Raw genomic sequence first — 22,444 nt, 5'->3', positions numbered from 1 at the left:
ATCACGTACGTATTCTGTTCATCCCAAAAAAATACGTACATATTCTGTTCATTATTTTATCATGTAAAGATGGGTGGGCTTCGGTACGCACGAAGACTGGCGATTGGATTGAAATGCCAGCAGTCGAATATAATGTGTTGCAGTTGCAGTTGCGGTTGCACACGGGTGGCGTGCATGCAAATATCCATACCCGCGCCCTGGCCTTGCTCCCTTTTCCTGTTGCCTCCATTGTTAATACGTCTCTTTCGGTTTTGTGCTACACTGTCACTCTCACTGACTATTGCTTACGCTAGTGCTACAGCTTTGCTACTACCACATGTGAAGCTCTCGCTCTCTCGCTCTCTCTCTTCATGATTATAAATGTAAAGCAAATCCACAGGAAATGGAAGCTACTCTGCTGCAACACTATTCTAAACAACCAACCGCACCAGAAATGGAAAAGAAAAACTAAACAACGAGCCAAGCCAATAGCTTTTTTTTTTTTTAATTTTCTTAAGGTGATACAATTACCTTTCTAATAAAAACTAATTAAAAGTGCAATTAAACTTAGCTGAAACAATACATGAGAGGAGAGAAGAGAATAAATGATCACAAACAAAACCTTTACACCAGTGTGGTTGCACTCTACATACAATGCCTAGTACAACAAGAATCACAGTTCAAATCCCAAAAGAATCAATCAAAATGCATAACTTAAGCCGCCAATTGAGTTAAATTCAATTACCAACCAACCACTCAAATGCTCAAGTGTTCTTCCCTCGGCAAGCTCTGAACGGTATCTGACCATCTCCCTGGTGAGTGATCACTGCTGTTAGAAGACACTTGAGCCTCTGCCCTTGCATCTCTTATCATCCTTAGAACCTCCCTCATTGTAGGTCGGTTCTCTGCTGCAATTGAAACACAAGCCATTGCAATATTAAGAAGTGCCTGAAGTTTCTCCTCTGATGCCTCATTGCCCGAGGCAGGGTCATCCCCTGACTCCGTCTCTTCTTCGCGCACTGAACGCACCCATCTAGGGATGTCCGAACCATGTTCCTGAACAAGGTCTTGGAAGGGAGTCTTCCCAGTTAGAAGCTCCAAGAGGAGGACACCAAAGCTGTATACATCAGCTTGTTGGGTTGTTGGTTTTCGGAGGTCACGGCATTCAGGGGCTCTATAAAACAGAGTAGTTGCACTAGGTTCTTCAAGTGAATCAGGATCTCGGAATAAAGTGAGACCATAATCCGTCAAGCAGGATTCAAAATCAGAACCTAACAAGACATTTGAGGATTTCAAGTTTCCATGAGTTAAACCAGGGTTCTGGTGGATATAAAGCACACCACTTGCTAAGTCCTCAGCTATTTTAAGACATGATGTCCAGTGAAGAGGCTTCCCACCTCCTGAAATTCTTGAACCTGTGTAAAAAATCAGTTCAAGTATGTCAATGCAATAAGGACGGAAGAACTTTTCCATATGGAAATACTGTCAAGTGAAATTATAAGCATGTTCCTAGTGTTCAATTTGATCAAGAAATAAAATCACTGGCTATTGTCTGAGAAAGACATGAACTTTGAAGAAGCCATGAAAACCAACTACCAGCCAAGGCACTCGGTTATGGTCAAATGTACAGGACTGTACAACGTGCAAAAGTAAAGCCTAAAAGACGAGTTGTTAATTAGCAAAGCCAACTACTTTTCAAAGATTGAGATTTGTTATATTGATGTAACTCAGTTTACCCTCTAAAGAGCAAGAAACTCATCTCATATATCTTGTCGTTATTTACCAAAAATCTCTCGGAGAACGGTGTACTGACTTACAAAGATACAGAATGCATCTATATGCTACCAGTCTACGACAATGACACATGCATAATGATATCAAACTTTTCAGAATATTTGCTTGCCAACCCCAACAGCACCACCACCACCACCACCACCAAAAATGTTTCCTTCTAAATCACAATCCTACTAAAAGTACCCCGCTCACACAACTTGTTTGTTTGCGAGGACAAGTTTTCCATTTCTTTCTTCTCTCCTTTGCTTGTTTGTTTGTTGAAGAGAGGAATAGGGTCATTGAAATTATAAGTTTATACGGGTCCCCCACCGTCCCCAGCAAGGTACAAGTGTGGATATACTTTATTACTATTTTCATTCACGGTGTAAAAATAAATACATAGAATATAATTTACATGGGACCCCAAATTCAAGGAGAGTAGGAAGGAACCCATACTTTCGAATCGAATGGTTTCAATTTTAAATAGCCATCCTCCTCATTTTTCATAGACATGAATAAGCAAGCACCAACGCAGGTTGAACATGGACGGCCTAACACATGGTTTCCGGGAACCTACACGGGTGGGCCCTACAACGCAGGTTGAAAAGAAAATTCACTGCTCCCATCCCCACCGGTCAACATCATATTTTCACTACATCAAGGTGGCAAATCCAACATGGCCCACCAATAAATCAATAATCATGACCTTTTAATGCTACTAAAAATGATTAGTTACAAAGTTTGTTTGTGTGATGCTTCTGAATCGAAAAGAAAAAGATGGACCTTGACCACACGAAAAAAAGGATGAATGAAACTATGTATTATACTGATATAATCCTATCTTTTGACAACTATGACACCTAAATAAGTAGAAAAACTAACTATTAACGGGAATAATACTGTTTTGTTATCCTTAATCAATAACATAATGATACATGGAAATATTATCACACGCATCATTGCATTATTGACCGAAAATAACAAAAAATGTTACCATTATTACGTAAAAGTCTTTCTCCTAAATAAGTAATCAGACGTGATGACCAAATTTTATGTTGTTAACCAGAAGTTAATCTCACATTCTACTTTCTTTCTTCAACTATAACTAATTATTTCGTACGTGCAAATGTACAAGCAACACAAGACAACCAAGAAATTTAAACTTGTAGCAATGATTAAATAAATTAAGAAGAAATAAAGGAATAAATGAGCAGGCAAATAAGTTGGGTAGTAGATGACCGACATACCATGAATAAGTGAAAAGAGGCTGCCATTGGGGAAATAATCGTATACGAGCAAGCGTTCCTCCTTAGCCTGGAAATAGGCCCTGAGTGGGACCAAGTGAGGGTGCCTGAGCTTACCAAGCAAGTCCATGTGTCTCCTAAACTCATCAAGCCTTGGGTACCTGGCATCCTTGAGCCTCTTGACCGTCACGATAAACCCTGACTCCATCACGGCCTTGTACGTGCTGCCCATCGTACCCCTCCCCAGTGTCTCAGCAGAAGCCTTGAGCAAATCCTCTAGGCTGTAACTCATCTGCTGATCCCCTGGACCGCAGAACACCAAACTCCCCAGCCCTTCGCCTTCCCAAGAAAACCCCCCTTGTTTCCCACCATTATTACCTCCCATGCCACCACCACCACCACCTGGTCCTCCTGTGGGCCCCGCCCCTGATCCTCTCTCTGCTGCCAGCTCAGCTACCCCGGCTTTGCTCCTGGTGGCCTCCCCACCACGACCAAGACGACGACCGCGACTCCACCTGCACACCATCCACACCAGAACCAAGCAGATTACGACCACCACGAGCCCACCTACGCTTCCTGCGACTATCTTTATCAATTTGCCACGCTTTGATTTTGACGCTGGGCTTGGTTGATCGCTTGGGCTCATCGACGGTGGAAACCCTACACTGCCCCCACACTGTTTGTCAATCTGCACGCCGCAGACATTGACGTTGCCCAAATACGACGAAGCATTGAACTGAATCAGAGGTGGGGTCATCGGAATTTCTCCGGAGAGTTGGTTATTAGACACGTTGAAGAATCGGAGAGAGGTTTGGTTGAGCGGGGGTATCGGACCAGTGAACTGGTTGTCTTGCAAGTACAGAGAGTAGAGACGACGGAGCTTCAGCAGAGACATTGGGATTGGACCGGAGATTTGATTTCCGGCGAGAACCACAACTTTCAGACGGTGCAGGTCCGCAATGGAAGCGGGGAAAACGCCGGAGAAGTTGTTGTCGTTTAAGAAGATGGATTTGAGATTGACGAGGCCCGAGAGGTCTGGGATTTGGCCCGAAAGAGAGTTGCCCTTGAAGCTCAGGACTCGGAGTTGGTCCAGCCGGTTCAAGATCTTGTGGTCCAGAACCCCTGTCAAGTTTAAATGCTCCAAGACCAGCTTTGTCACTCTTCCTTTCATGCAGTCCTTCACGCCTTCCCACTCGCACACATTGCTTCCTTGCCGCCATGGCAACGAGTTCTGAGGATCGATTGTTGATTTCAGGCTTAACAGAGCTTCTGCATCCCCTGCTCGAGCCAAACCCACTGACAAGAAGAAGAACAAGGACAACAACAAGAAGAAGCGCAAGATAGGACCTTTCTGAGAGCAGTACCTCGATGATGACGATGATGACGATGAATGTGAAATCAAGCAGTAGGGTTGCTCCATTTTCAAAATCTGTGGAATAGATCGTTGAGTTGGTTTGTGTTTATTCAGATCACCATATGAATAATGCACTTGGATTTGGTGCCAAAAAGAGCGGCATCAGATGGAGAAAGCCCAACTCAGACTTGAGAATCTGAAATGCATATATATGGAATGGAGCTATTCAATCTTGAAAACAAAAAAGGTGGTTGCCCTTTTTGAGCCACCACTTCACTTTCCTTTTTGCGTCTTTAGCTTATTATATATTGATTTGGATACTCTACCAAATCGCTTTCTAAACCCAAATCTCCAAGATCTACTACCATTTCGCCAATTTGATTCATTTTCAGAGCAAAAGCATCTTCATTCTTTGACTCGATCCATCACTAAGCTCAACTGCAAAATGCATATTCATTCGACAGCTTCAAACAAAAATCACTTTGCTCATCTACTCTTACTCTTACTGGCTCAGTGGCGGCTCCTCCAAACCAAAACAGAGTGGGGCATGGCAATTTGGCATCGTTGCTTGCGAAAAAACTAACGGAGGAGGACATTTACAATTGGGATTTTACAGCGTAAGCTTCACGTGAAGGAAACCCAGACACAACTTGAGGCAGACGAGAAATAAACTTTCTTTTCTCCTCTCCATGATTTGTATATTCTTAAGCTGCAGTGCAGTGCGTAGGCAGGCATTATTGAGACCAATAAAATAAAGATTCTATTTTTCTGTCTTCCTCTCTCTTGGCTTGGTCTTGGTCTTGGGCTGCTCAAAGCTCTAACTTTTTTAACAGTCTTGAAACCTCAAAAGGAATAGGATCCAAAACTTATTCACCCACCAACCCAAACCCCTCTTCCCCTTTCCCCAAGTACTTCTCGGAGCCCTGTTTGTTTGTTTCTGTTGAGCAGAGTTGAGTGAGCGAGTCCACCCAGATTGCTGAAACTTGAAGGAAATCACATACCAGAAGAATGACACTTGTCTGCAGAGATCTGAGAGATTTTCCCAGATCTCTTCAATCACACAAATTAGAGAAGAATAACGAATCTAGCAGCTAGCTAGCTGCATACATGAAAGAATATATCATTAACTGGTAATAATTCATCTATGTACTCTCACTCTGCATGCATATAGTCTGATAATAATAATAATGCCAAGAGGAAGAGGGAGATGACAATATTGACCGAGCCAAGCCAGGGCTTGAGGAGGTGTCTCAGTGGTCTGTCTCTGTCTTTTAACTGGGGAAAAGGGTGAAAGAATTGAAGGCAAAACAAGACACTATTAACTATTTAACGAATTAAATTCAATGGGTCTTTTTCCCCCCTTCCCTCCCATCCCCACAAGCCCACACAGGCCACAGGGGTTTGAAGTTATTGTCCTACCTGACACCTTCCTTTCTCATAACTCCTCCTTCCTGCATACAACATTATTATTGTACACGTGGCAGAAATCTGCACCATGCAATTGAATCGAGCTCACGTTATATTCCGGCCCAACCAAGCCAAACCAAAAAAATACAAGAAAAAAAAGTAAAAAAGAAAAAGGGTTAGGTTGAGCTGCTCATCACGTTATGCTTAGGATGAGTTTATCTTGCCAACAGCTCATGCCAGCTGGCGTTGATTGGATTAGATCACGGTGGTTGCCGGTGTTCTTCGTCCGACGACTCACCCGCCTATCTTGCCGGAGATTTAGGAACATAAATAATCAGACAAAGCTTCCTTCCTATGTACTGCTGCTGCTTTTTAGGATGATTTGATACGAATATTTGGTTTTAGTTTGAGTGAGACTACTAGATTAAGACTAATCGAAACAAATAAATAATGCTAATATTATTATTATACCCTACTAACTTATATGACTTTGATTTCCACGGAAGCCCAACATCCTTGACCAACACAGACTGGGCCAGTCTAAACCAAACATTACAAGAAAGACAAAACATAACAAAACAAAAATATGAAGAAAAACTTTGTCGTACAAAGAATATCAAGACACAAACTTCTGCCTTGATGCCTATTATCCATGAGTTCAATTGCCATCCATAGCTCAACACAATGAAACAGAATTTAGAACAGGACAGAAGAAAAACAGAAACTCAAGCCACTTGCAATTGGCGGCGCCTTGCTGCAGCTTTCTCAAGGGCCTTCAATCTGCTAGCTTCCATTCGTGCTCTCTGTTCATCTGTCATCTGATTTTCCTTGGATTCACTAGCTTCATTATTCGGAACTTGATTGGTTAATTCTTTCAGAAAACTACCAGGTGCAGATATACTAGCAGCAACCATATCACCATGCAAATGCTCAGAGGGTTCCTACAATTAGCAAAGGGGGACCATCAAACTTTTGCACACAGGTACTAGGGACAACAAACGCAGCAGCATTGTTCAGTGAAACGTCAACTTTACAAGGTTCTCTATCAATATTTTCTAGTGAAATGCCTTTCATATTTCTTCAAAAGAATCCTGTGATGGTTATCTTCAGTGGTGAACACTCAAGACAAGCAAATACTTCATAAAAAATCAAGCTTATATATGAACCCACAGAAAACTTGAATAAACTAAATTGAATAAAATAGCAGCACATACTTCAGTGGCTTTCTCGTAAATTTCGTGAAGCATATCTTCCTGCATATCATCAGCATCATGGTTCCCTGAAGACAAACCTCCCGACTGATGGCTTGGTCCCTCAGGGTTCAAGGTTTCTGCAGAAAATTAATAGGATCAGAATTCAACATGGGAACATGGAAAGCAGCGGTTGTTTCCAAAGCGAATTGTTCAAATATCATTGATCAAACAAAAATATTATTACAAATACTGAAGAACGACCCAAAAACTTCTAATTAAATGATTTCATACAGAAAAGAAGACCTTCCAACTTTATTATTATTATTTAAAAACGAAGAAACATAGAAATAATGGCAGTAGATTTCCACTTATCAATATCATTCTCCCTGACATCTTTCATGTGGATACAGAACAACTAATCTCTGGTGCAATGATGTTCAACTCTCAGCATTATTCGTGCTCCACTCAGCAGCCAATCCATTATCGTAGCATACTAAGATCATGGTAAAAGTACTCTATACGAAAAATTTCTTAATTGGGTTATAACCTCAACCTCTAAGGATTCCATTACCATAGTCATTAATGAATATTGAGCTACTTTTCTCATCAGTCAGTTACTCCAATAAGCTTTTGCAGAGAATGTGTTATTCATTTTTCAATTTTCTTGACAGGTCTTTTGTTACAATAGTAGAGAAATTGCATTTTCCAATTAATACCAAACAACTCAGGCAATATGCACTCAAGACATTGTTGAAGCTGTAGCCTAATACACTGTTGAATTAGAGCTATTATACAATTTACAAAAATGAGTTAATGACAGAGCATAATACCCTGTTGATCATTTGGATTGCCTTGTTCGACTGGTGGTTCACGCAACTTTGTCGGGTCTCCTCCACTTGCAACTCTTTCTCTCAATTCTCTAAGAGACATCTAATATATATAAAAAAATGAAACATTTAATTGAAAAATTTGCACACAAAGAGTAAAAGATTAAAGCAGAGTCTAAACTCCAAAGGAATTTATTTACTTTTATTATAAATAAATAAAAGATATAGAGAGATCAGTACCTTTACTTGTCTAGTGGAAGCAACTTGTTCGACCTTATGAACAAACTGATCAAATGAGTAATATGGGAGCAAACGTGAGTGCCATTCGGTGTACAGCCCAATTAGGTTCCCCAAATCTCTAACCTGCAAAAATTGCAAAAAACTTTTTAGCATCATATGATGAATTTTCTTCCACAAAAGAAAAGAAACAAGAGTATAATTGAATATGAGACCTCGTTTCCGCGGCCACGGTACTTGAAAGCGCGAGGGAAGTGGCGGAGGACATAGCCGAGGCCATCATCTGAGAGAAGCAGCTGCGGGGTCAGCTTCGGCCGAGTCTTCGGAACTGACACCTTTTTCGCCTTCGAAGCACCGCTTCCTCCTACACCAGTACCGCTCTTGAAAGAATAAGAAGAGGAATTGGGATTGGTAGGCTTAGGGTTAGGGTTAGGATTGGGATTGGGATTGGGATTAGGATCGGGGTTAGAATTGGAATTTGGGGCAGGAGCGGAGGAAGGGCAGTCACGTGACCAGTGGCCTGGTCGGCCGCACTTGTAGCATCCGGTTGCTGGTGCCTTGTCCATTTTCTTCTGATTTGGTTTTCTGCAACCAACCACTGCTACTTTGCTTTTTATTTCATTACTCACTCCCTGGATTTATTTTCCCATTTCCAGGTTTTTTGGCGGGAACAAGAGGAGGGAATTAGAATAGGCCATTTGGATATTTAAAACGGGCTCTGACTAAGGAAACCAAGGCCCAGCGTAATGTTTAAAATGGGCTCTACCTCTGGCAGTCCAGAAAAGAAATTGAAAAGTGTTTTGTAGACTTTTTAATGAAGTTGTAAAAACTTGTAAGAGTGTAACTTCAGGAATTTAATTAAGTCGACTCTTTGCTAAATGTGTGCAGAAAATTTCTCAGAGATAATATATGAGTTGAATTTTTTATTTGGGGCAGTATAAGGAGAAAAACTTAGTTGCGATGGTCGGACAAATAATGCTCTATCACGTGGAAGTGTTATCACGTTTATTATAGCGTTATTGATCGAGAATAGATGAAAGCCTTTTAATGAGATATTTACTTACAATGAGAAAAGTCATGAAATTGAGTTAGGAACCATAATAATTCCAAAAAAGTACATATTATAAGTTGAATGAAAATTATCCAAATTCATGACATCTTTGAGGAATTATTTCAGAATGACCCGCTATTGTTATAAGCTTTGCTTGGCTTTTTTATAAATAAAAATAAAACGTGAACAGTTTCTGTATGGATTAGTAACAAGTTGCAGAACAAACAAATGTTTTATACTGGATCCAAAACTAGCTGCAGCCCAATATCATTCAAAAGGCAGCAAAACTGAATTCATAACACAAGAATAATTTACAAGGGAAATCTCGTTACGCAGTTTAGCGCCCAAATGTTGCTAAGCTTAACAGTAAACATTGCCGGTTCCCAATTACAATGCCTTCACCTTCCCTGTTTTGAACAATCATCTAAAGTGGCTCCATTCCCTGCCCCTCTCCCCCTTTTCTCTTTCCAACAAAGGGAAGGCTCACAACGCATACAAATTAACAGCAGTTCCTCTATTCTTCTTTCAAAATTGAGGTATTATATACAATATTTCCCTTGCCAATAATGCAAGTGTACAAATATCACTTGTGATAAGTTTCAGTTTTTAAACAGCGGCACCATAAAGACTCATGAGTTCATGGACCAATCGTAGTTCTGGTACACGATATTTATAGGACCTCCATCGCCCAAAAGATGTGTCAAAAGACCAGCTCTGGTTGCATCCAAGTAATTGAGGATCCACTTTAGAATTTCTTTTTCTTGTCCAAAATCACCATTGAACCTGCATAATTTTGTTTTCAATAGAAAGTACGGCGCGTGAACATTTATATAAGAAGTAGAAGTGAATACACAAAACATTTTTATCTTCAGCATTGAAAAGGTCAATGATTCGATGGCTCACCATTTGATAATTTGGGTGAGATACACAGTCCTCTTCTCCAAGTTCACTTCCATTCCACCACTCTTAAAGAACTCTCTTGCTGCAAATCTTAATTCAGCTTCAACTCCTTGTGGCGAGAAGAACCTTACAGTTGGGCTTGACCTTGTCCCGTTACAGAGTCCAAAGTGAATTAATGGATTCACTTTAGCACAAGCAAGCTGAATTGTATTGGATGAAATGAGACTTAGTACTATTGTCAGAGATTGAGAATATGTATGCAAACAAACTAACTGCAAAAGTTTACTGTTACGATACTTTTACATGCTGAGATTGATCTTCCAACCAACCCTTAGTATGTATGACTACATATGAAGGAAAAGTTTCAAAAATCTGAAGGAAAAGTTTCAAAAATCTTAAGAAATTGATCTTCTTTGCTAATGAAACTGCAGAAAATTTTATTCCAGAACAGTTATATTGTTCAAGGCTTAGAGGGGGGTACGACATAAGAATCGGAGATTAATTATCTTGCTCACCTCTGTACGGTTGTCTCCAGCTCCAAAAGGCTTGACCAAGGAATAAGGAGGTCTACGGTTGTTTCTAAGGATCCCATTTTCGATGGTATTGAGGGAGTAAGGATGTCCTCCAACCAAATATTGGAATTCAGAAAAGAAGGATCTCCTTTCAATTACACCTTGTGGACGCCCTACCCTGATAACTGCATGTATGACCATGGCATTGTAGAGGTTCAAAAAGAAGGATAGCCTCGCATCTGGAGAGAGTTCAAAAAGGTTCACTCGGTGAAGTTCTTGAACCAAATTTATGTACCTGCATTTAGGAGAAGGAAGGAATTACCTTAAAACAGAAGTTCCTGTAATTGGCAATGCAGATGACACACATAATAAGCATCAATATATCAATAGTTTGAAAAAATCTTAAAAAGTAAAATAGTAAAGCAAATGAAACCAATCAAACTATTTCATTCAAAGAGGAAGCCACTTCATCATATTTATATCTTTAAAATATGCAATGTAAACCAAATTGGGGAAACTTCTGCGTATAGAATTACTACTAAAATGCTTATGTAATTGAATCTGCAGCCTAGTATACTGTTTATTGCACAGTTAGTGACAGCAGATTAGACATAACCAAGAGCAACTACCTTTTAATTACTTCAATTTATAATCCATATATACTACATTTATAATATCAGTTTATTATAAATGGAACAAAGTAAATCCACGAAAAGCAGTAGTTGATCTTACCTTCGGAACTCCTCACTGTTGCTTATGCCAATGTAATCAAGATGGCGCCTGTCGTCTGAGGCATAGGACTCGAGTATGGCAGACATGATCTTGGTGAGCCTTTGGCCAACTTTAGCTGCAGACTTCGGCTCAGTATCACTTATGGATCCTCGGAAATTAAAGCATTTGGGAATAAATGGTTCATGCTCAAGGAAGCGATAAAAGTGGTTTCCATCTTCAAAATCATTTTCCCTACACAAATACAAGAAGGATAAATACATATGTATAAAACTACACCAATGCCCTTAGTTTCAGATGGTTCAAGAGATGTTTTCTTACCCAAAGACGTGATGAATGAAGTGCTTCCTGGCGAGCTGCCTCCCAATCTCAACTGCCTGCATGTGTTAACATACAATTCATTAACATCTGTTACTAGAGAGATAAGTGCAACGTCCGTGTAATGCCCTCAGTGTATCTGAGAATGGACTCAAAAGATTAAGATTCAAGGACTCATTCAAAAAATTTGGCTGCCGCACTTGGGTAAAATGTGGAATAATTCTCAAGTTGTTGAAGTCAACACTACCAAACTAAAACTTTATAAATTTCAAGAAAATAAAATTAAAAAGGAGTAATTATCCGTCATCATTATAAATTAAAACGATAGATTTGAAAACTCGGACCAATTCCTAGCAATTATGAAATATCTGGAAAATTATAAGAGTTGGGGCTACATTGCCATGTCAAAAACGTTACGCGTTTACTTTTTCATGGGTGGAAAGGAGCCAACATCTGACTCAGTGTGTTCCACATGATATATATATACCTTTCATGGGACGGGACCCCTTCAGAACCTTTTCTTGTTTTTGAAGGAATCATTCAAAAGGCAAACATGACTTGACCAAAAACATGCTCCACCGGCTCAACTACTCTCGTTGGGCAGGGATAAAATTGAATGCAAAAGGAGGAGCGGTAGAAAATAAATCCAACAGAGAGAGTGGGGCCCACTGGAAAGCTCCTTATAATAATAGCAGTCACTTGATATTGTAGATGTCATAATATTTTCCATAAATCTAATGGAATTAGACTAAATTACTCAATCCAATGGAAAGATGTAGCTACAGAGAATGACGAAAAAATAGCTAGTAGGTTTGGATCGGTAACCCATATTATTAACCAAATACCACACTATTAATTTAATTAATCAATGATGTAATTGTATTTTTCGTATTAATTTTATCATTTTGCGAATATAGTCGTCATCATTCATGTTGCCTATGGGCGTGTCGAAGACGCCAAGCGAATTCATGGGTTTATCCGAAAGGACAAGAGCCAGTATCGCTGAATTTTTTTTACCGGTTACTAATATTTTATTTAAACATAATCAGTGGATTACGGCTAGTCAGCGATTCGATACGTAGCAGGCCAGGCCAGTGATTAAATTTAATGCCACGCAGCACACTGTAACCAAATAGTCCCGCGGAATTTATTTCAAACCAAAAGAACACGAAGCCGCGAGCCCAGTGGTTACAGTGGTCCGCAACACGGAGAATAACGGTAAAAAATAGATTTGGGAAATTTGGAGGTCCGTACCTTTCTACGCCCACAGTCCAAGTGCTGAATGAGGACCTCCACCATCTCGCTCCCTGCGAAGCAGTTTTTGACGATCTTCATTTTCATCAGACGGTCCTGAATAGGTAACCTCAGTCTCAACACCTTAACAATCCCGATCATCTGGTCCGTCCATTCCTCCTCGGGATCATCGAAGCCGTACACGGGGGTTGCAGGTGCGTCATCGGGACATTTCGAGCTAAGCATCTCCTTCAACCTCTGGTCAAATCCTCCACTGTTCCTCAACGAGTTGAGCGCCACAAGACCCCCAAACAACTTCTCGTTGAAGAATATCTGAGGTACGGACGACGTCCCTGTCCTCTCTACAAGCTCTTTTTCGCGATTCGGATACACGTCGATGTTGATCTCCACGAATTTCAGTCCCTTCTCTCTCAGAAAACTTCGCACCGCTGTGCAGTCCCTGCAATTCGATCGAGAGAAGAAGCTGATTCGACCTTTGAGTGTTTGTCCTTGTTGCTGATGATCATCAGACTCGGTCTTGAGCTTGACCGTCACTTTGAGGCCGGAGAGATTGAACTCAGTCACGTCCCGCTTATTCGATTTTGGATCTTCTTCGGTGTCATTGTTGTTATCCTTTAGCGACGACAATCTCCTCACGAACGCCGCCGAGAAATTGCTGCTTCTCTCTCGGATGAGCTTCCCGATCGCCGGCATGGCGACGCCGAACTTCTGGTTAGCTGAAGCGTCGCCGTTTGGAGAAGCTGGGGGTGAGCTGTTAAGGCCAGGCGGTGCCTCTGGCTTCGGAAGGTGCGCATGAGGTCGGAGGATCCCTGCGCCTGCGTTGTTTTCTGTATTGGGCTTATCAACGGCTAATTTCACGTGCTCGGACTTTTCGGGCGAAACCGTTTGAAACTCGTCCGAGTTTTCGGTCATCGAGGAGGAGGAACCGGCGTCGTCGTGGTCTTCGAGGTAACCATTTCTTCCATTCGCAATCTCAATTTCCGAAAAGTGATCTCCCTGTTCTTCCTGATCATCATAATCTTTCTGTTCCGGTTTTCCACAAATACCGTTGGGGATTGAATTTGAATGATTCATTTTGTCGCACTTTCTGGGGCTTTCCGGGAAAAGCCCATTGGCCGGTGCGTCATTTAATTTTCCGGCAGCTTTACAAATTCTAACCTCAACAGCATTGTTTTCCATTCCTTTGGTGGAAGAATCCATTATTTCCTTTCCTTATTAGAAAGGAAATGCAAATCTTTCTTGTTTAGGAAAACGGAAAACGGAAAACAGGAAACCCTAGGAAGAGGAGAAGATCATAAAAGAGGGAAAGGGAGAGGTAGAGAGTGGACAAAAAGGGAAGCGAAGAAAGCAAAGGAAATGGGTTAGATAGATATAGAGAGAGAACGATGAATTCGGAGAGGTTTTATGGAGGAAATTCCCAGAGGTTTTATGGAATCGTATTTTAATAAACAAGAAGAGGTCAAACACGTTCAGACATTTGGACTCTTTTTGGGCCCTATCCAATTGGGTCGCCGGCCCAACCTAAAAAATATCATTGGCCCCACTTAAACCGCAATCTGTGGGGGGTGTTTCAAATTCAATTCGAAGTTACCGAAATGCCCCTACCGCTCTTGCTTTCAACTTTCAACTTTCAACTTTCACATGCTTTGGAGCCTGGTGCCGTCTGTTAATCGTGTGTGAATGTAGGGGTGTTTATGTAAATGCAAGGGTTCGTTAGAAATGCCGTTAATTTAGGTTCGTGGCTAACTACTAGTCTACAAAAGGAATCCGGAATGATTAAGCAAGGTTGGTCCATTGACACGGCAAGAGTCCAAGTGGCACTAGAATGGAATTCCCGTTCATTCTTCTTTCATTTTTGTTCAACACTCATGATCTCTTGGACTATAAGGGTCTAAGAGATTTGTGGTCGTTCATTATTGGATATAAATTTAACGGTTCACTCATTCTTACGCTCTTTTTAAGAAACTTTTTTGAACAATTGAATTAATATCCAACGGTAGGTGACCATAATCTATTGGACTCCTGTAGTATAAGAGATCGAGACTGTTTTGTTCATAGTCCTGATCTCTTGGACTACATGGGTTCAAGAGATTTGTGATCACTCACCGTTAGATATAAATTCAATGATTCACTCACTCTTGCACTCCTTTTAAGAAACTTTTTTGAACAATTGAATTAATATCCAACGGTGAGTGACCACAATCTCTTGGACTCCTGTAGTCTAAGAGATCGAGACTGTTTTGTTCACAGTCCTTATCTCTTGGACTACAGGTGTCCAAGAGATTTGTGGTCACTCACTGTTGGATATAAATTCAACAGTTCACTCACTTTTGCACTCCGTTTAAGAAATTTTTTTGAACCATTAAATTAATATTCAACGGTGGGTGACCACAATTTCTTGGACTCATGTGGTCCAAGAGATCGAGACTGTTTTGTTCACAGTTCTGCTCTCTCATGGACTACATGGGTCCAAGAGATTTGTGATCATTCACTATTGAATATAAATTCAACGGTTCACTCACTCTTACACTTCATCTCTTGGACTACAGAGGTCCAAGAGATTTGTAGTCACTCACCGTTAGTTATAAATTCAACGATTTACTCACTCTTGTACTCATTTTAAGAAACTTTTTTGAACCATTGAATTAATATCCAACGGTAGGTGACCACAATCACTCACTCTTACTTAAAATGTTGTTCTAATTTTGTGTAATTATATTTTAAGTTTCTAAAATAAAATTTAACAGTAAAAAACTTAAGGTTAATTGAAGTAAAAATAAATCAAGATAACAGTAAAAAATGAAGTAAAAAACTTAAGGTTAATTGAAGTAAAAAATGTTTGAGACCTCATTGGTATTGATGAATAATAAAATTCTCATTTTTGCTATTAACTTTTTGTGGTTGTACTTACCCGAACTCTTGCAGTCGTACTCTCCTTAATTTTTTGTTTTCAATATTCATATTGGATGTTTTGCTTAAAAAGCGACAGAAATAAGGAATATAAATTAATATTAAATAAATAACTCACATTGACAAATAGTGAAGTCTTCTCTAATTACCTTGTGGCTAAGTGTGGACAAGGCGAATAGACAACATTTTCAACGGTAGGTGAGGCAATCTCCAAAATGGAATTTTGGCCCAAATCCAGTCACAACTAATGCATTACTAGTATACAACAGTAATGGTCAAAGTTTTACTCATTCTTCTTTCATTATTTGTTTTTTTTAAAAAAATGTTGTTCTAATTTTGCGTGTGTAATTATTTTTTAAGTTTTTACAATTTAGTTTATTTAGATTAAAATATTCATAAAAATTAATAAATATAACATTACAAAATTAATTACAAAATTGAAGTAAAAATTATTTGAGACGTTATGTATTGATGGATAATTGTATTTAGTGGGGAAATTTTTTGTTTTAGAACTTTTCTACAATGGATTCATCAGGGGCCGTTTGGTAACGTTTTTGGAGAATATTTTCAGATAATGAAAACGATAAAACGAATTTGCATTTTCAAGATTGGAGAATGCATCTTGTAGCAATTTGAGAATAACATAAACAAAAAACGATGTAAGTTTAATTAAAAGCGACCTTGAATATTTTTCAAGGCATTTTTTGTTGGATTGTTAAAAATTCTCTAATTACAACTTATTGGCTGGTCTTTTTTATATTTAAATAATTTATGGGTATGATTATTTATGTCTAAATAAAATTAAAGAAAAAAAGAAGAAGATCGAACAACCCAATAAAATACTGGGGTAAAAAAAGAACCCAAGAAAATTTACACAAAGGTGGTCAATTCTATTAAGAAAGAAACAGAAGATCTATCTCTTTGGCCAACGATAACACAATCTCTGCACAATTGATGTACTTTGAAATCATAAACAAACTGAGATTTCAGTAAATACCCAAGATTCAACCCAGAAATAAAGAAGAAGAAAGGAAATATAAGGGAAATCAATCTCGTTTTGAGAAATAATAAACTAAGAGGAAAATAAGATAGAGCTTCATGAGATCTTAGATCCAGCCAATGAGTTGTTGTAGTTGCTGGAAAAAGTGATAATTGCACAGGAGAGAGTGTCCACTGTTTCAGATGTTTTTTTTCTTTTACACGAAAACCGAGTTGGGAAATGCGGAAAACGTCATATCGTTGTTTTCAGATTTTAAAGAGAAGCTCTGTTTCCGTTTTCAATAAATCGTTTTCCGTGTTTTCTCATACGACATACCGAACGCAAATTCGCACGTTTTCATTCCCAAAACGAAACACGCTTTGAATTTACGTCTTGAAGTCTTCACTATCTAACGGGTGCGCCTATCGTTTTTCTTTCTCTTTTTATTACCATCGCTGTTCTTCTTCTGGTAGTTGGTTCTCTCTGTCTCTCGTGGGTGTGTTGAGTGTTTATTTGATATGGGTGCTCAAGACTTCTGGTTGGCCATCATTGTTATTGGGTTTTGCTTCCAAGCTCAGGTTTCGAGCTCTCAGAACCTGACATGCAATCCAAATGATATGAAAGCATTGGAGGGTTTCATGAAAGGTTTAGAAACTGTGCTAGAGAGGTGGGGCTACAACTTCTCCTCTGATTGCTGTAAATGGGCAGGCATCACTTGCAACTCTTCATCCTCTCTTGGATTGAACGATTCCTCTATTGATACCTATAGAGTGGTTAAGTTGGAGCTTCCAACGAAAAGACTAATGGGCAACCTCTCTGAATCTTTAGGCATGTTGGACCAGCTTAGAACCCTCAATCTCTCTCACAATTTCCTCAAACACTCGCTTCCGATTTCGCTTTTCCATTTGCCAAATTTAGAGCTCTTAGACTTGAGCTGTAATGACTTCTCTGGCCCCATTCCAGCCGATATTGATTTACCTTCAATCCAATCCCTTGACATTTCTCAAAACTTTTTGAATGGTTCCCTTCCACCTAGCATCTGTGACAATTCTACTCAGCTTCGGGCACTGAACTTGGCTGTGAACCATTTCACTGGTGATCTCCCACCAGGTCTTGGCAATTGTAGTGCCTTGGAGGACCTCGATCTTAGCACAAATGCTCTCACGTGTACAGGTGGCTTATCTCAAGGCTTATTTAGGCTGCAGAAGCTAACTAGATTGAGCATTCAAGATAACAAGTTTTCAGGGAGGCTGAGCAAAGAGATTGGTAACCTCATTAACCTTGTTCGTTTGGATATCTCAACTAATTTGTTTTCAGGAACTATCCCAGATGTTTTCCACAGCCTTGGGAGATTGCAGTATTTTGTAGCTCATTCAAATAATTTCGATGGTCAAATGCCCCCTTCGTTGTCGGCTTCCCCAACTCTCTCTTTGCTTAATGCCAGGAACAATTCATTGGAGGGTTCAATTGATCTTAATTGTTCAGCAATGACTAGTTTGGCCTCTATTGATCTAGGTTCCAATCGGTTTTATGGGCCTATTCCGTCCAATCTTCCCTCTTGTCGGCATCTGAATAACATAAATATTGCCCGGAACAACTTTAGTGGCCAAGTACCAGAAAGCTTCAAGAATTTTCATAGCCTCTCTTACCTCTCACTGTCAAATTCAAGCATTTCCAATATTTCATCTGCCCTTAAAATCTTACAGCATTGCCAGAACCTAACTACTTTGGTTCTCACCTTGAATTTCCGTGACGAAGAATTGCCTGCTGATCCAACCCTTCATTTTGAAAGATTGAAGGTTCTCATCATTGCAAATTGTAGGCTAACAGGTTCAATACCCCAATGGTTGAGTAGTAGCAGCAGATTGCAGTTGCTGGATTTGTCATGGAATCGCTTGGAAGGAACAATTCCAGTCTGGTTTGGCAATTTTAGCAATCTCTTCTACTTGGACCTATCCAACAATTCTTTTACTGGGGAAATCCCGAGAAACATAACTGGACTAAGGAGCCTCATTGATGGGAGGATCTCAATTCAGGAACCTTCCCCTGATTTCCCATTATTCATGAAAAGGAATGTGAGTGCACGAGGATTGCAGTATAATCAAGTTTGGAGCTTTCCACCAACACTGGAACTTAGTAACAATAATCTTAGTGGACCAATCTGGCCAGAGTTTGGGAAACTGAGATTGCTTCATATTTTTGATCTGAAGTGTAACAATCTGTCGGGACCAATTCCGAGTAATTTATCCGGGATGACCAGCTTAGAGACTCTGGATATGTCTGGTAACAGGCTTTCGGGGATAATACCGCCTTCGTTGGTTAAACTGAGCTTTCTGTCAAAGTTTAATGTTGCAGACAATCAATTATATGGGTCGATCCCTACAGGAGGTCAGTTTTGGACCTTCCCAAATTCAAGCTTTGAAGGGAATAATCTTTGTGGTGACCATTTCCCCCCCTGTCCACCCGAGGTGCCTGATGATGATCCTTCTCTCGGACCATGGTCACCCAGAGAATCAAACAAATATACAGGAATGATTGTCGGAATGGCCGTTGGATTTGTATGTGGAATTACATGTTTCATTGGGATAGATAGATACGTATGGACCTTTTAAAGACCAATTCGTATGCCTAGCTAAAAGCAAAACATGTAGCCGTTATGCTTGCTCGGTCTTTCAAGGTTAGGCGGCCTTGTTTAATTTCAAGTTTGGATGGACATGGGCTCTCATCAAGCCAAGGCCCATACCTAAACATATCATATATTCATGATCGATTTGCTTGCAAACTACTTGAGTAGTTGGAATGATAACCAATGCAATGCAATGCAATTAGTTGAAACGTGTAAGGCACTAGTTATTTAAAGTGAAAACCTAATTATATTTTTCTCAAAATGAGATTAATTAACATTAATTTTTCCAAAGACGTAGATTCCACGAAACATAAATGCATCTTCTGTATTATCTAGCACTAGTATATGGATATGATGCATGACACCATGATTATACTCGAAACCCACTATATATAACACCATGATTATTATTCTTAATTACATGGTTGCTATAACTCCATGATGTATAACTAGCTATCAACATAATGATGCTACTAGCTAACATATATTTGGAAATGATCCGTTGCCACTAGATTTAACGAAACGCCACGTGTCGAATGAATGTGGTCGGCCAATAGTGGGAGGCAATTTGAAGTGGCTCAACTTTTTCACAATGTGATATATATGTATTATCCAATCAAGCAAGGTATATGGGATTGGGATGTGGATGTTGCTATTAATTTGTTTCCATTTACTTAATAGTGTTTGTTAATTATGAGTAAGTGAATATATATTTTCTTACTTTTGGATGAACTTGTTTCAAGTCAAACACGTACCTATCCTATTTTGATAGGTTAGGCATTATTAATTGAAAAGTAACCCAAGTTGTACTTGGATTAATCCTCCTCCTCCTCCTCCTCCTAATAAAGTATTATAGGGCAAAGGTTTGCAGCGTATCACATTCACATTTGAAGGGAGAGCTAGAGGGTTTAGGGGTTCGAAATCACAACGTGTGGTGCGGTTGGTAAATTGTATAGCGTTACGCCTCGATGGCAAAGGTTTGAAACCAGTTGTGAGCATTTTGTGGTCAGGGGCAAGCCGAACCCAGAGCGGGAATCAATCCCACCCTTCAAATGTAGGGACATGTCCTGCTATTTACCCAGAAAAAAGAGCTAGAGTTTCCATGTAGGGTTAAAAGTCTGCAAAATATGCTTCCTCTGCCTAGGCCGTCCTAGGGACAACCCTCAATTTTTTGCCCAGTTCAACATTAATTGACTTTGAGCATATTTCCACCTTAATATATAATCTATGTACCATAATTCTCATTTATCATGTCCGTAGTCATTCACCAAATCTATCAAACATGCAAAATTAAATGAAATTAAATTTTTTTTTAAAAATGAGATTTAATTAGTTCGATAGTTTAATTAACATTTTGAAGTTTAAAAAAAAAATAAAATTCAAGAACTAGATTTACAGGCAACTTGCGAACCGTATTTGTCTATTGAAAGGCTAACCTTTAGGATAAGATAGTACATGTGACATCTTTCATTCTTAAAAAATATCTGTTTTTTTGTATTTAATTTTCTCCTTTTGTTGGTGAAAAGATAATGAACATTCACTCATCAAGATCAAATGGTCACGTATACCTTTCTCATTCATCTTCTTTTTCTTTAGTGTGATACACGTGATGTGCTACTGACTCAGTCCTTCATATTGTAGTAGATCCCACAATAAATAAATAAAAGCTATATGAAAATTAGTTAGACCTAACCTAACCCTGCGGCCTTGACCTGACCCGAAATGCTAAAACCCGATTCATTTTCATGCTTAAGAAAGTCGACACGGATGACTGAGCATGAGATGTTTTAGTCCTACTTACGATTTCTGTGATGATGTTGTATTGTGTCTGTGTACGTAACATATATGCCCCACAACGAGATCTCTGGACCCCTGCCTGCCTGCCTATGTGAACCCTAAAACGTCCTAGTCCATGCATATGGCCCTACCCTGCTGTTCATCTTTGACCCTTGTTTCTTTGTATTTCTTTGTATTTCTTTGTTTTTATGTTCTTGTTTTTGGTCGTGTTTAGTTGTTTATATTTTGTTTTTGGTCGTGTTTAGTTGTTTATATTTTGTTGAGAATATTGAGATTTGAGAGTTGATGAGAGTCTTCTTGAGATGAGACATACATATTTGACTATTCTGATTATTGCGGACTTGGTTTACCAACATTATAAACTCTCAAATTTCCGGCTCACCACGCCATCATCTTCATATTATGATCTATTTATATATATATATACAGTTTTTCTCCTATATGCAGACATCTAGATCTTATTATTGTAGGGACGTCATTGTAAATATGGAGAAAAGCAAAGAAAGGTAATAAAAAATACATGGTGTTCACACGATAATAATATATAAACATCTACATATAATAAAATTTGTAGATATCTAATAGTACTAATTAAACTATCAAGAGTTCGGTCTCCTTCATATACATTAGAGTAATTAGAATATCACTCTGTGAAAAAAAAAGAAAAAAACCATCCATTTTCTTGCTAAAGCAATAATATATGCTTCTTGGTTTACCATTATAACGTTCTTCTCCTTAATTCGTTTCCAATATTAAACTGAAATTCAGTTGAATATATATTACTCGTAAATATTATATATGAGGAGAATACCGTGAAACAAAAATAAGAGAAAGTGAGGACCATAAATTCATTAAAAATTGAAATAAATAATCAATATTGGAATACACAGAGCAAAGTCTTCAACAGCGGTCTGTGCACGGGGATTCGATTTATTTCTCAACTTGTCCCCGAATTCCTTTCGGTGGACGATGGTTGGTTGACGTTGGAGTTCTCTAGTGCAAATAAATTTACTGAGTCATTCACCTGAACTTACCACGAAATGAAAATAAAATATTCAATACATTTAAAGTTTGGAAAAGAAAAATGTTACTTTGATTATATTTTCGTAGCAGTACCACATTATTTGGTAAGAGCATCTATAATGGGCTCCTTAAACCACATTCTTAGACAAATTTTAGAGAGGAATTGTAAAAATGCAACTCCAACCATGCTCGGCTCCCCATAATTTAATGCTGCTTTATTTAATGAGTATTTCAAACTTTTATTTAATGCTAACTATTTTTTATTTTATTTTTTAATAGAGATGAACCAATCAAAAAAGAGTTATAGCATTTATGACTCTCCAAATTATGG

At 39.1% G+C, this 22,444-nt stretch overlaps 4 protein-coding genes across 4 annotated transcripts; 1 reads left to right on the top strand and 3 right to left on the bottom strand.

The window, feature by feature from the left end:
- Positions 1-448: 448 nt before the first annotated feature.
- Positions 449-5,664, bottom strand: LOC117613792 (inactive leucine-rich repeat receptor-like serine/threonine-protein kinase At1g60630). The gene is made up of 2 exons (XM_034342361.1): positions 3,000-5,664; positions 449-1,394 (listed from the first exon to the last, which is right to left on the bottom strand). Exons 1-2 carry the CDS (start codon positions 4,414-4,416, stop codon positions 736-738), a joined length of 2,076 nt encoding a protein of 691 aa, XP_034198252.1. The 5' UTR covers positions 4,417-5,664; the 3' UTR covers positions 449-735.
- A 664-nt stretch (positions 5,665-6,328) lies between these two features.
- On the bottom strand, positions 6,329-8,631 carry LOC117614664 (chromosome segregation in meiosis protein 3). The gene is made up of 5 exons (XM_034343549.1): positions 8,230-8,631; positions 8,018-8,140; positions 7,781-7,880; positions 6,972-7,087; positions 6,329-6,698 (listed from the first exon to the last, which is right to left on the bottom strand). Exons 1-5 carry the CDS (start codon positions 8,578-8,580, stop codon positions 6,483-6,485), a joined length of 906 nt encoding a protein of 301 aa, XP_034199440.1. The 5' UTR covers positions 8,581-8,631; the 3' UTR covers positions 6,329-6,482.
- Positions 8,632-9,283: 652 nt separating this feature from the next.
- LOC117638338 lies at positions 9,284-14,509 on the bottom strand. The gene is made up of 6 exons (XM_034373472.1): positions 12,779-14,509; positions 11,528-11,583; positions 11,210-11,440; positions 10,481-10,772; positions 9,969-10,165; positions 9,284-9,848 (listed from the first exon to the last, which is right to left on the bottom strand). Exons 1-6 carry the CDS (start codon positions 13,976-13,978, stop codon positions 9,695-9,697), a joined length of 2,130 nt encoding a protein of 709 aa, XP_034229363.1. The 5' UTR covers positions 13,979-14,509; the 3' UTR covers positions 9,284-9,694.
- Positions 14,510-17,100: 2,591 nt separating this feature from the next.
- LOC117625774 (phytosulfokine receptor 1-like) lies at positions 17,101-19,445 on the top strand. Its single transcript, XM_034357334.1, has one exon. The coding sequence runs from the start codon at positions 17,186-17,188 to the stop codon at positions 19,277-19,279; it is 2,094 nt and encodes a 697-aa protein (XP_034213225.1). The 5' UTR covers positions 17,101-17,185; the 3' UTR covers positions 19,280-19,445.
- Positions 19,446-22,444: the final 2,999 nt, after the last annotated feature.

This window comes from Prunus dulcis, chromosome 1, assembly GCF_902201215.1.
Source record: "Prunus dulcis chromosome 1, ALMONDv2, whole genome shotgun sequence".
Classification (NCBI taxonomy): Eukaryota; Viridiplantae; Streptophyta; class Magnoliopsida; order Rosales; family Rosaceae; genus Prunus; species Prunus dulcis.
The sequence above is the reverse complement of the archived record's forward strand: the minus strand, read 5'-3'. Positions and strand labels throughout refer to the sequence as shown.